The sequence below is a fragment of the Microtus ochrogaster genome, chromosome 1, assembly GCF_000317375.1.
Source record: "Microtus ochrogaster isolate Prairie Vole_2 chromosome 1, MicOch1.0, whole genome shotgun sequence".
Lineage (NCBI taxonomy): Eukaryota > Metazoa > Chordata > Mammalia > Rodentia > Cricetidae > Microtus > Microtus ochrogaster.
In genome coordinates this window covers 93,532,759-93,546,082 of record NC_022009.1, presented here as the reverse complement: position 1 = coordinate 93,546,082, position 13,324 = coordinate 93,532,759, and the positions used below count along the sequence as shown (strand labels likewise).

Sequence of the window (13,324 nt, the reverse complement as noted above, 5' to 3'; positions counted from 1 at the left end):
GCAGAGCAGAGGAGTAATTATGGTAAGGGAGAACTAACACTAAAGGACTCTGAAAATGCCATATGGAAGCTTACTACTGTTGAAGCTTCCTAAAAAATTACACAGACACACATAGACACGCAGACATACAGACTTTAACTGGAGTTACTCTGTAATGAGGAGCAATGCCTCCCTCAGACACCACAAGCTACCAAATGAAAACCCCAGTGCTGGGTATGGATTACCTCTTTTCAACCTGTTTGTCAGTGGGGTTCCAGAGATCCCCTAAACCTTACAGGCTATTGTACTGTTCTTGATTACCCTACAGAAGTTGAGGGTAAGACCCTATTGCTGATGACAACATATCCTTGAATCACAAGATACGGAGAAATCAAACTAGCATCAATTTATTTTTTTTAAATATTTATTTATTTATTTATTTATTATGTATACAATATTCTGTCTGCATGTATGCCTGCAGGCCAGAAGAGGGCATCAGATCTCATTACAGATGGTTGTGGGCCACCATGTGGTTGCTGGGAATTGAACTCAGGACCTTTGGAAGAGCAGGCAGTGCTCTTAACCACTGAGCCATTTCTCCAGCCCCTAGCATCAATTTAGAATCTTAATCTGTATTGGCTAGCCTTCATACTGCTGGAACGTGCTCTGGAAGAAATATAATCAACATTTGCCATGCTGCGAACTCTGCAAGCTACAACTGGCCCAACAAGATATGGCCATTGTTGCTCAGTGGGGAGGAGGCTGTAGGAGCAACCACTTTCTCATTGGATTAAGACAGCATCACAGGTCAGAACTCTTGCCTGATACCTTCACCTGGGCTAAAGCCTGTTCCTGGCCAGAGAACCTAATGTTACTATTTAGCTAAGTACAAGTCATGATAAACTGCCACTCAGTTTTTATCTAGACCGATCTGAGTGTCTCTCAATCCTCTTCAGAGAGCAATTAATACAAGGAACTACAACTGGTTGATGTGTAGAGACTGTAGCTCCCAGCTCTAAATGAAACATTCATATCCCTAGTTGTTCAGGGACCACGGATCAAAGATTGTATGAGCTAGATGTGTGTAGTGAAATGAGATCTGCCAGGCGAACTCACAGTGACTGTGATGACATGCACAAGACCTACACAAGATCAAGTCAGCCAGAATCCCAGCAACGACAGGGGAGGAGTTATTGGTAACTGGTGGCTGCTAGAGGAGGGAGGATTGTTTTCTTCCCAGGTGCAGCCACCTGAGAAACTACCCATGCTCACTAACTGGCCTTGGGGCTTAAAACATCCATACTAGAGGTTGGCTGGTAAGCAACAGTGCTGAAGAGGATGGGAGAAACTGGAGGGGAGTGCATTTGATCAAAATATATTTTATCCATGTATGAAATTCTCAGTTCAAAAGAAATTATGTCTTCCACAGTAAAGTATTTTATTGAACTAAAATTATAATATCCACATACTAAACAGGTTCAATAATACTTGAATAAACTGCATTTTGCTAAGTCCCATTGAAACACACATGAAAAGAAGCTATGTATCTTATTTTAAAATCACTGTTCATTTCAGTCAGTTGACTTAAATATTCTATGGGAAAAAATGCTGCTCTAATTTCTAAGAGTTTTAGAAAAAAATTAAAGAAACTTATTAAACAAGACTAAGAAAATCAGCACTGGTAATTAAGTATCCATTTAAGCATACTTTGGCTGTGCTTTGCCAATACTAGTCTCCATAAGTTATTTCCTTAAGAAGTCTATGCTTTGTTCATGTAACTGATCTCTGATAACAGTTTAGTGACAGAGTTCAGCTCAGTCTAGGATGCTAAGCATCTAACTTTTCTTTCCTGACTACAACATTCTAGGGTTAAAAGACTGTAGTCTAGTGACTGAGTGGCTAGCTCATTCTTTACCTGTGCCATTCAGGACTTTAAAGATTTCTCTGCTGTAAGCATGACTCTTTAAGTAGTAACAGCTTCACTTATATTTATATGGGAAATGATTCCAAATGGTTGTTTTATTAATTTTTTTGATCTGAAATTATTTCTTTTTGTTTCTGACTTCTGTTACAATGACAACTTCAAAAAAACCATGCATAGAGTTCTTAAGAGATTTTTCCTTTGAACACCACCTATATATCTTAAATTACTGTCATTGAAATACTGAAATATCAGAAAAATTTTCTACTCCATTATACCAATATGTAGTCTGACAAAATTTCTTTATAGCTTATCTCCACTGGCTTAACACTCTTTTACCAATCAAATCTTTAAAATCTTGAGTATTGTATTTTTTTTTAAATTTTGCATCACTGAAAAAATGAGAACCTCCTACAAAACCTTGGAAAGAGCATTTACCACATCTCCTCAGAGAACTATTTGTTCTGAGACAGGGTCTCTCTGCAAATCCATGAATCTCTATGGCTTGAACTCTGGATTCTTTTCTCCTAAAGTACTAGGATTATGGGCATACTCCACTGTGCCCAGTTTGAGGACCATCTTTTGTTGGCTAGCTGTAATTAAGCCAGCTCCATGTCAACAAACATGTGACTATCATGTCCTTATAGGTAAAGTTTGTGTGTGTGTGTGTGTCGGGAAGAAAAGGCTCATTACAATAGTTTTGAACTTGCTTTATTTTCAATACAGAATACAAAATCTAATGTTGAAGGGATATTTCTTGTTTCAAGATATACTCACACTAGCAAGACTAAACATTAGCAAAGTTTCATACAGTCTGATAGGAACTGTAAGTGCTAACAGTCATGCTTGAGATGCATTAACAGTTGCTGCAGAAGAAAGCCGATTTATGTAAGAGACACTGATGACAACCCTTGATAAGTGTTTAGGAACTATTTGTCATACTATACAATTTGTGAAAGATGGGATTACAGCTGTCCTAAGCAAACAAAAATTTAAAGATACTTTTATTTATCAGATTCCACATTATACAGTGTTCACAAGTGTAAAAATTCTTTTTTAACAGAAGTAACACACACTATCTATAATAAAATGCCTTACTAAATGATTCTGGGTCTAAGTGGGAAGAAACCCATTTTGTTCTGACTTTTAATACTAAAATCTTGAAAAAGTATTTTCTTTATTGCAGAATAAACACTGTAAAAGACATTGACAGTAGTAACACACTATCAAAATATATACAAATGGCAGCTATGTAATTTTCATGTTTTTTACATTAGAAATATGCATATTCTCAATCTCCTGATGAACTACCTCCAATATCAATGTTGAGAAATTCTTTGATTTTATCGTATAGCACCAGCACCAAGGCACCCCCTGTACCACGAAGAATGTTGGAGAAGGCACCACGGAAGAATGCAGCTGTTCCTTCATTTTGGTATATTTTCACAAAGCAGTCTAAGGTTCCTTTATACTGCCGTTCAGACTCACCGCTCTATGTGTAAAAGACAATTTTCTATTAGATTATTATCTTTAGGACATCAGCACTATGAATAAAATCCATGCTGTGCCGAGCTAATGAGAGTATACTTAATATTGCACCGAGGGAATGAAGCCTGTTGGCATTTACAGAATCACTGCCCATATGCTAAATGTTAAAGGATAACATCACATAAATCATGGTTTAATCTCACATTTCAAGTAACTGAAAAAATATAGATCAAAATTATCACTAGAAAAATACCTGTTTGGGGATTAGGATTTTTTTAAAAAGAAAACTTGGAAAAACAAATGGCCCCAGGACTCTTTATATTAAATCTGTAGATGAAGTATGAGTGATAAAGGGGCAAAAAAGATTGAAGAGTTTTAAAAGTTTAAGAAGAAATAAAGTAGGAACAAGTACATAAGCACAAGTTATAAGGGAAAACAAACACAGCTGAGTATGTGATGGAGGAGGTGGCTCAGAGCTTCTTCTAAGTGTGAGGACCTGACTTCAGATCCCCAGAACCCACTTAGTCTGAAGTCCTAGGGCTCCTATGGTGAGATGGGGTGGAGGCTGGGAACTCCTGGGAGGTCAACGGCCAGCTAACCTGTCACGGGCAGGTAAGCAAGAGCCCCTGTCTAAAGCAAGGTGGAACGTGAGGCCTGACACCTGAGGTTGTCCTATGACCTTTGCATGCATATCTGCACTCACACAGAATAAACACACGAGTATGCATAAACACATAGATTTTTTTAAGTCAAAAGATAATGAAAACAATAACATCGAAAGTTAAATAAGTTCTTTAAAATATATTGGGGGAAATTTTCTGTAAGTAATGTATTAGAAAAAGAATGACCTCCAAATTACTAGAAATTTTGACAACATATATGCAGATGATCAGAGATTTTGAAGAGTTACATATAACAAAATTTATGATAATTATTTTTAAATCTCAGAAAACAGAGAAGCAAACCTACCAAAACATAATTTACAATTTCCAGGAAAGTAAGTCCTACAGCTATAGAGTCAGTGCCTCAGAAATGCAACTGTCAAAGCTGCTGTCATAAGGAAAGCGGCATATTCCACAGGTTCCACTCCATCGTCACTGAGATTCTGCTATCAGGAGGCTGAATCTGATCACCTTAGGCAGTATGCATTCCTAGGTCCTTTGCACGTTTCTTTTTAATCAGTAATTGTGTGTCTTCAGTACAGCGCTATGAGTTTGGGTGCAGGTTCTATTTGTACCACTAGAACTTAGTGTAGACTAAGCAGTCAAATGTTTACTAAGAAATGAGTGTAACATGAAAGAGATAGAATACATTTATGTTTAGAGCACAGAGGACATGAAGTAATATTTCAAAGGCCCTAAGTTTGATTCCCAGAACTCATATGGTGGCTCACAACCATCTGTAAATCTAGTTCCTGGGGATCCAATGTCCTCTTCCTGGCATCCTTGGGCACTGGGCAAACAATGGGTGCACAGACATACATAAAAGCAAAACATCCACACCCAAAGAATAATTATTCCAGTAAAGTTTAAAAGATGGGATATTCATGTAATCTCTATTACTCCCTCGCTCCACAGTCCCAGACATTCAGGAGCAGAAGGCAGTTTTGTTCTCACAGCACAAAGGAAGAAGCTTTGCTGGCTGCTGGCTCTTTTACAGCAGGAAACAACACTAGCTGGAGCAAACGAAGTAGAAAAATGAACTTTGCCTTTCAGCTAAAATGTTTCTGAAATCCAAGCATATTACATCTGCATGTAAGACACAGATTCAGATAAACTTATAAGTCTGTTACCTGCATCATCATACGTCTTCTGACTGTGTCAAAGGGATAGGAGAGAATTCCAGAGCAGGTTGTCACGATTTGAGCAATGATAAAAGAGACAAGAAATGGAGTTTCCTTTGGCTTTGGCAGTAAGCCCTAGGAGAAAAATGTTATCAAGTAATTAATCTACTTTTCCAAAGTATCTTAAATTAATTCAAAGGATATTTTTTATAAATACATGAAAGATGATGAAATTATATTTAAAGTACAATTTAAAAACATCTGGAGCTGAGAATGTAGGTCAGTGGTAAAGAGTTTGCCTAGCATGTAGAAGGTCCTGCATTTGATATCCAGAACCACAGACCAAACCAAATCTAGCTGAAGTTCATAGCAGGAGATTGGTAAGAAAAGGTATGATGTTCACACATGATGATGCTTCAGATTTATGGAAATAAAACATATAAAATATGTTTAGAAACTATTAGACTATTAATGGCACATAAAACAAAATGTCAGCGTCCACTGACCAAAAAAGGTCTTTCTTGTATAACTGAAAAATGATATTTGATGAACAACCTGAAAGTTCTATGCTGGTGAAGAAGCATCTCCGACTGTCACTATTGAAGGCAATAACATGCACAGGACACTGTCTGTGATTACACATGCATTTGAGATACAAATTCCAATAATAATAGATTAAGCTAAAGTAACCTTTCTATACCACAATAATGATATTTAACTACATTTATAGTATTAAGGGGGAATAGGAGTAACATGCAAATCTAGCATAAAATCCCTCTTAACTTTTAATAGAAAATGCTGATAATACTTTCATTGATTCCTTTTGGAAACATGCAACAGTGGTGAAGAGCAAAGATGTTTTGCTTATCATTTAATAATTTAATCCAACAATGGCAAGTGGTTGAACCAAGCCATTTAATTAGCCCTTCCTTAGTTCTGACACTGATTATCTGCATATAAAAAGTGATTAATACAATTAAAGTACATCAGCAAAACAGTTAGAACATGCATTTTTACCTACAGAAGATACAGAGGCTCAACCAGTACACTTTCCTGTCTATTATGCAAAAGCCTTAAAAACTTCCTTGTTGAAAAAATGTTCATGTAAAGTCTGTTATAATAGTTAAAATTTAACTGAATTATATTCATACAATTGTCATGGATTAAATAAAATTTATTCTCTACTATATCATTTATTTTGCCTTATTTAAATAAAGTGTATGTTAATTAGAATATACTAATTAGGATAAAAAGAACAAACCATGTATCTAACAGCCATTTAAAGTCACCAAATTACCTTAACGGTGTCATAAGCTCCAAAATAAGAGGCTCGGTAAACAATGATACCCTGAACGGAGACACCAAACCCTTGGTATAGACCAATAATTCCATCTGACTTTGCTATTTTCATGATGCAGTCACCTAACCCCTTGAATTGCCGCTGCTCGGGACCTAAAATAAAGCAATTAAAACTCTAAGTAATATTTATATAAAACATCTTAATCAAAGTAATGAAATATTTTAAAGATTCAAGTGATCTGAGACTTCTACCCAGAAAATTTCCTGAAGGACACAAGTAATCTTCCCATTCATTCAAGGTTGCAGGAAGTATTTTAAAATAAATTAACTGAAATCATTAATCTCAGTCAGGCAGTGGTGATGCACACCTTTAATCTGAGCACTCATCTCTGTGAGTTCAAGGCCAGCTTGGTCTACAAGAGCTAGTTCCAGGACAGGCTCCAAAGTTACAGGAAAACCCTGCCTTGAAAAAACAAAAAATAAACAAACAAAAAACCGAAAATATTAATCTCTTACTAAAGTAAGCAGTTTGACATGAAATATTTAGGAAGGAACAAAGAAAATCTCCAGAGTTACAGCTGTTAATCTCACCAAAGAACCACTATAAACAAATAAGGAATATAGAAGGGTCTATGAGAACAATAGAAAACGTACTGGCAAGCTTTGGGCTTACTCATTTGTTAAATGTTCATTTCGATTTTCTCTTAAAAAAAAGAAAAGAAACAAAGTAGATACTGTAAGCCTGATTACTACATATTTGGTTCAGAATAAATTCTGTAGACTAGAAACTAGAAAGATGGCTCAGCAGTTAGGAGTGTTTGCGGCTCTTCCAGCGGACGAATTCAGTTTCCAACACTCATGCTAGATGGCTCACAAGTGCCTGCAATTTCAGTTCTAGGGGACTCAACACCCTTTTCTGGCCCCTACCAGCACCCGTATACACGACACCCACACAGACACACACATACACATAAATAAAAATAAATCTCAAAAAACTGTTACATTTGATAACAAAGTTGATACACATGGCTCAAAGCACAAAGGAATAGTTAATACTTATAAAAATTTTACCTTTTCCAATATCAACACCTAATCGGGTTCTGGCAAAATCTAGTGGATAAACCACACACAAGGATGTTGCTCCAGCAGCCCCTCCAGAAGCCAGGTTTGCTAGAAACCACCTCCAGAACTGAAATACACAAATTAAAAAAGCATTAACCTATTGAATATGACAGTTAAAAATAGCTAAACCAATTTTCAAAAAGACTAAAAAGCAAACCAATATCTATAAGCTGCTTTTATGAACACATATGACAACATACAAACCATTTCCCTCCTATCCACGCAACCTCTCCCTCCATTATGTTCTCATGCTGGGGACAGAGCCCAGGACAGCATCATGGGCTTATGAGAATAGAACAGATTATCTAAACTGGAGCTGTTACGGAAAATGCAGGATACAAGGTCTTTGTAACCACAAAATAGATTCAAGTGAAAATATCCTAGCTAAATTCAGTTTCCTGCTACATTTAGTCCTAATATTTTTAAAATTAGTTTTAAATCTTAGTCTGCTTTGAAACCTCTAATTCTATTTTGGCCTAGAATGCCCTTCACACTGCTTTTCATAAATAAAAACAGTTGTTGGATCATGCTTTAAGCTCTATTTTTTTCATGGCATCTCTCCTCTTCAGCCCTGTAAAACTATAACCTTATGTGGTCTATAACCATATTCTCTTCCTATGAATAATTAAAGGTGAATCATAGGACCAAGATTCAAAATGTGTCACTACATTCTAGTCTTTTATTTTAAAATTATACTTAAAACTTTTTCAACCATAGTTTTATATATATATACACACACTTATACTCCTACAGATTATAATTCTGGAGACCAAGATTACTGTTGTTTAATACATTTAAATACACTTTAGCTGGGCGATGGTGGCGCACGCCTTTAATCCCAGCACTCAGGAGGCAGAGGCAGGTGGATCTCTGTGAGTTCGAGACCAGCCTGGTCTACAGAGCGAGTTCCAGGACAGGCTCCAAAGCCACAGAGAAACCCTGTCTCGAAAAACCAAAAAAAAAAAAAAAATACACTTTATACAATTTATCCTTGAATACAATTCAATGGTTTGATTCACAGAGTTAAATAACCATCACCAGTTTTAAAACATTTATATGACCTCCAAAGAAATTCTATATCCCCTTATAAGTCATCCTCCCTGAAGCCTTGAGCCCTAGGTACCTATCAATATTTCTATCTCTGTCAATTGTGGAGTTTCCATATGAATGAAAAAACATAGTATGTGATTATTTGTGGTAGTTTTTTTTCCATTTGATAATGCATTGAGGTTGATTCATGTAACAACATCTATTACTACACGTCATCCTGTTTAACTGCCCAGTGAGTGCTATCTGGATAGATATATACTTTTTGTTTCTCATGTGCTGCTGGACTTCATGAACTAGAATTCTGTTGAAAATTTTTTTTTCTCTCCTATGTGCTCATCAAAGATACTGCCTTCTCATTTTTTGTTGTATTCTTTTGGTTTGGTATGATGGTGTTAAAGGAGGTGATTTTTAGTCTATTTCTAGTTATTAAAAAGTTTACTATACTATTAAACCTCCCATACCCTTCTATATCTTGTTTGCGATGTTTTTGTATGTGTGTGTTCACATGAAAGTCAAAGGACAACTTTGGGTGCCATTCCTCAGGGGCTATATACCTTGCATTTTTGGGGTGGGGTTGGTAGATTTAGGGTCTCTGACTTACCCAGCCAGAGCTCACCCATTAGGCTAGGCAGGTTGGCCAGTAGACCCAAAGGTATGGCTGTCTCCCTTCCCCAGCATGAGGATTACTAGTGCACACCATCAGGCTCCAATTGTTTATTAAATATGTGTTCTGAAGCTTAAACTCATCCTGCTTGTACAGCAAATATTTTGTCTACTGAACTATCTCCCCAGCCTTACTCCATCTGTTTGTTACATAATTTTCTCTTGGCTTGACCCTTCTTGTCTTAGCTTCAGTGCTGGAGATTAAACCCAGAATCCCACAGGCAAGCTTGTGCTCTACTACTGAACTACATCCCAGGAACTCCTCTCATGCTTCACTTCCATAAAGGAAAAACAATAATAATAATAATAGGGAATAAGCAACCCCAGTGGTAATATAAACCTGACGGCTGTTTCTTTATGCTTACAAGAAGCAGGAATTCTAAGATATGAATTACATTTAATGCTTACTCTGGGAAATAAAGCCTTGAGACTAATGGACCCTGAGCTACTGAAGCTAAAAGATTTCAGGAAATGTGTTGAAGCTAATATAATTTTTGTAACTTACTATGTATGCTAACTCGTCAACATTTAATGTGCTCCATTTCTATTTTTATAGCTAGCAGAGTACCTTCACTCTAATTAAGACGTTATAGGTAAGACAAATTCAATAGTTTCTTAGAAAATTTTAGACATATTAAAACATAATTACCTGTTTTTCTTTATTAACTCCAGACATGAATAGTTGTTTGTATTTGTCCTTGAAAGCGAAATTTAAAGCTTGTGTTGGAAAGTATCGGATAACATTCGCGAAATTGCCACGCCAATAACTTAAAAAACCTACAGAATCAAACACATAAATTCATTTTGATTAGTAAAGAATGTGTTTTAATATTTTTACTGAAGGAAGAAACAGCAGCATTAACTATACAGTCCATCAAAATTTTGTTCATTTCAAGCAGAAAATCTAAAGAACTTATCAAAAGTATCAGCTAAACAAACACAGGACTTGTCAATGGGAAAAAAAGCAGAAACCACTAATAACTTCTGGTCTCATCCCTATACCTTGATGCCAGTTCCTACAGTAACGAAGCTGTTATGTGCTAGTACAATGCACCAAACAAACAGACTCACTTACTGAATAACACATGCGACCATGAGAATTAAAAGGGGTAACAGAAAGCTATATCCTCATTTTTTTATGTTCTAGAACCATTCTGAAAGCAGGCTAGAATTTACAGAAAAGGAAGAAGGGTGATGCTTGGTGGCGAAAGAGTTGATCTATTTTATTTCAAGGTAAGTCTCTCCTAGTCTGTTGGAGTAAATAATCCCCCACCTCAGTTCTCCATGCCCAACCCTCATTACTGAGCTATTATGTGACTTAACATCTAGAGCTGTCCTTATAGTCTAAAGTTTCTCTGGAACACGGCTCACCCATAATCTTGATTATTTTCAGCAGATAGCAAACTGTCAAGTGGCTTGACTGTGTACTTTAAATAGGGCATCTCTAGTTCTAACCAGGAGAATGCCCTAAATCAGGTCTTTAAAAATAATTCAAAAGACTGTGATTTCATAAAATAAAATGTCTTCTTATCTAGGACTTGAAAATGGGGAGAATTAAAACCACAGTTATTTTGGATCTGTTACAACAGCTACCACCAGAAAGACAAGAATATTAGTTAAGTACATAGGGAAAAAAGAACCATGTATAATGTATGAGATTCTCTGCAAACTAAAAGCAGAACTACCACAGGTTCCACATCCCATCCCTGAGTACATATATAGAGGAGCTAAAACAGGATGTTGAGATGTCTGCATTTGCATGTGCAGTGCTGCTACACACAACAGCCAAGATACAGGTTAGCCTAAGCTCCATCAGCAGATAAATTAAGAAAATGCAGAATATATACATAATGGAATTACTGTTCCTTAAAAGAAAAAGTGTGGCACTTACATCTATGAACCCACAGCCAGACATTATGTGGAAAGATTCTACATTAGAGGTCTCCACTGGGTCCCTCCTCCCTTCTCTTGGAGATTGGGGAGCCCCTTGAAAGATGGGGATGAAATATTGCAGGAATCAGAGGAGACGGAGAACACCAGGAGATCATGACTCACTGAAACAACTAAGCAGGACTCTCGTGGGCTCACAGGGACTGAAGGGACAAGTGTGGGGCCTACAAGGGTCTGCACCATGTCCCTCTGAGTATATGTAGCATGATGTTTTTGTGGGACTTCTAACAGTGGATTCAAGCCTGTCTCTGTCTCTCTCCACTGTTTCTCTGTATAGTAGCCCTGGCTATCCTGGAGCTCACTCTGTAGACCTGGCTGGTCTCCCCTGTGCTGGATTAAAAGTGTGTGTCACAACTGCTCAGCTGTATCTCTGACTCTTTTGCCTCTTATTGGATTGCCTTGTCCAGCACAGATATGAAAACTTTTGCCTTGTCTTATAGCATCTTGTTTTGTCCTGTTTGGCCATCATCTCTTGGAGGCCTGCTCTTTTCTGAAGGGGAAAAAGAGGATGTATCTGGGGGAAAGGGAAGATGGGGAAAAACTGAAAGGAGCAGAGGGAAAAGAAACTGTGGTCAGGATGTATTTTATTCAAGAAGAATCTACTGTCAATAAAAATAAATGAACCTGAGGATAATAAAGTAAGTGAAATAGGAAAGCATGGAAAGAAAAATGTCATATGGTATCATTTATATGTAGAATTTAAAAACATTTATTTTTTATCTATTTATCTATCTATCTATCTATTTATTTATTTTTGGTTTTTCGAGACAGGGTTTCTCTGTAGCTTTGGAGCCTGTCCTGGAACTCCCTTGGTAGACCAGGCTGGCCTCGAACTCACAGAGATCCGCCTGCCTCTGCCTCCCGAGTGCTGGGATTACAGGCGTGCGCCACCACCACCTGGCATAAACATTTAACACAAGAATATAGTAAAGTAGTGGTTCCCAGAGGCTGAGTAGGGGTGTATCTGGCGGTTAAGTGGGCAAAAGTGAAATGTTGGTTACACAGGGTGGGGTGAATGAACTTTGGGTCTCTAACACAAAATATGGGGACTTTTTGCAAGCAAATGAGACAGACATAAAAGTAAGCAAATAGCTCCCCCTGGGATGGGAGGCTCCCAGATCTAGGGGCTCACAGGATGGCGACTAATACTAATACGACTTCAAGTTCATAACAGAGCAAATCATAAACATACTGAAAACACACAAAGTGCTTTAATTACACATGGTAATTAATATGTTAACTTGTTTGAGTACCACACAGCAGAGAAAAATAATGACATCTTGAAATTTGCAGGCAAATGGATGGAACTTGAAAACATCATATTCAGTAAGGTAACCCAGACCCCAAAAATAATTATCATATGTACTCACTCATAAAGTGGTTTTTAAACATAAAGCAAAGAAAACCAGTCCACAAATCACAATCCCAGAGAACTTAGACAACAATGAGGACCCTAAGAGAGACATACATGGATCTAATTTACATGGGAAGTAGAAAAAGACAAAATCTCCTGAGTAAATTGGGAGCATGGGAAGCATGGGAGAGAGTTGGAGGGGAGGGAGAGGCAGGGAGGAGAGAAGAGAAAAATGTAGAGCTCAATAAAAATCAATTAAAAAAAGGAAAAATTTTGTGAAATTAGACAACAAAGAAAGCTGTTCTAAATTATTGAGGATGGCGCAAAACTAATTTGAAGTATTTCTAATGGCACTTAAATTCTTATTAGTTAATAAAAACTTTCAAAACAGAGATGTACATTTGTTTTCTCAGAGTCTGACCTCTGGAACGAAGAATTCACCAAATGCACCCTGAGTGTGTAAATGACGCTAAGTGATATTTAATTTTATGGTCACAGCCACAGTAACACACTGACACCACCCTGGCGTAGAATAAGGTTCAGAAAGCACATTTTGGTAGAAGCCTTTCCAACTAAACAAGGGAGACTGAAATTTAAAAAAAAATAAACATCCAAACTGGCTAGGCCCCCACAAAGCCAGAACAAGAAGTAGGATAAAAACCCAGTGCCATTGTCCGCCATATTCAGAGAGTCCGGGTTTATCCCCTGCTTTTTC

The 13,324-nt window shown here is 37.2% G+C and overlaps 1 protein-coding gene across 1 annotated transcript in view; it reads right to left on the bottom strand.

Annotated features, from left to right (window-relative positions):
- Nucleotides 1-2,653: 2,653 nt before the first annotated feature.
- Slc25a31 (solute carrier family 25 member 31) overlaps nucleotides 2,654-13,324 on the bottom strand; it is a 14,304-nt gene continuing 3,633 nt past the window's right edge. Inside the window, exons 2-6 of the mRNA XM_005343927.3 lie at nucleotides 9,955-10,082; nucleotides 7,542-7,659; nucleotides 6,469-6,623; nucleotides 5,181-5,306; nucleotides 2,654-3,392 (exon numbers count right to left, since the gene is read on the bottom strand). Of these exons, the coding sequence (XP_005343984.1) occupies nucleotides 3,192-3,392; nucleotides 5,181-5,306; nucleotides 6,469-6,623; nucleotides 7,542-7,659; nucleotides 9,955-10,082 (728 nt within the window). The 3' untranslated portion in view covers nucleotides 2,654-3,191. The remainder of the gene's footprint in view (nucleotides 3,393-5,180; nucleotides 5,307-6,468; nucleotides 6,624-7,541; nucleotides 7,660-9,954; nucleotides 10,083-13,324) is intronic.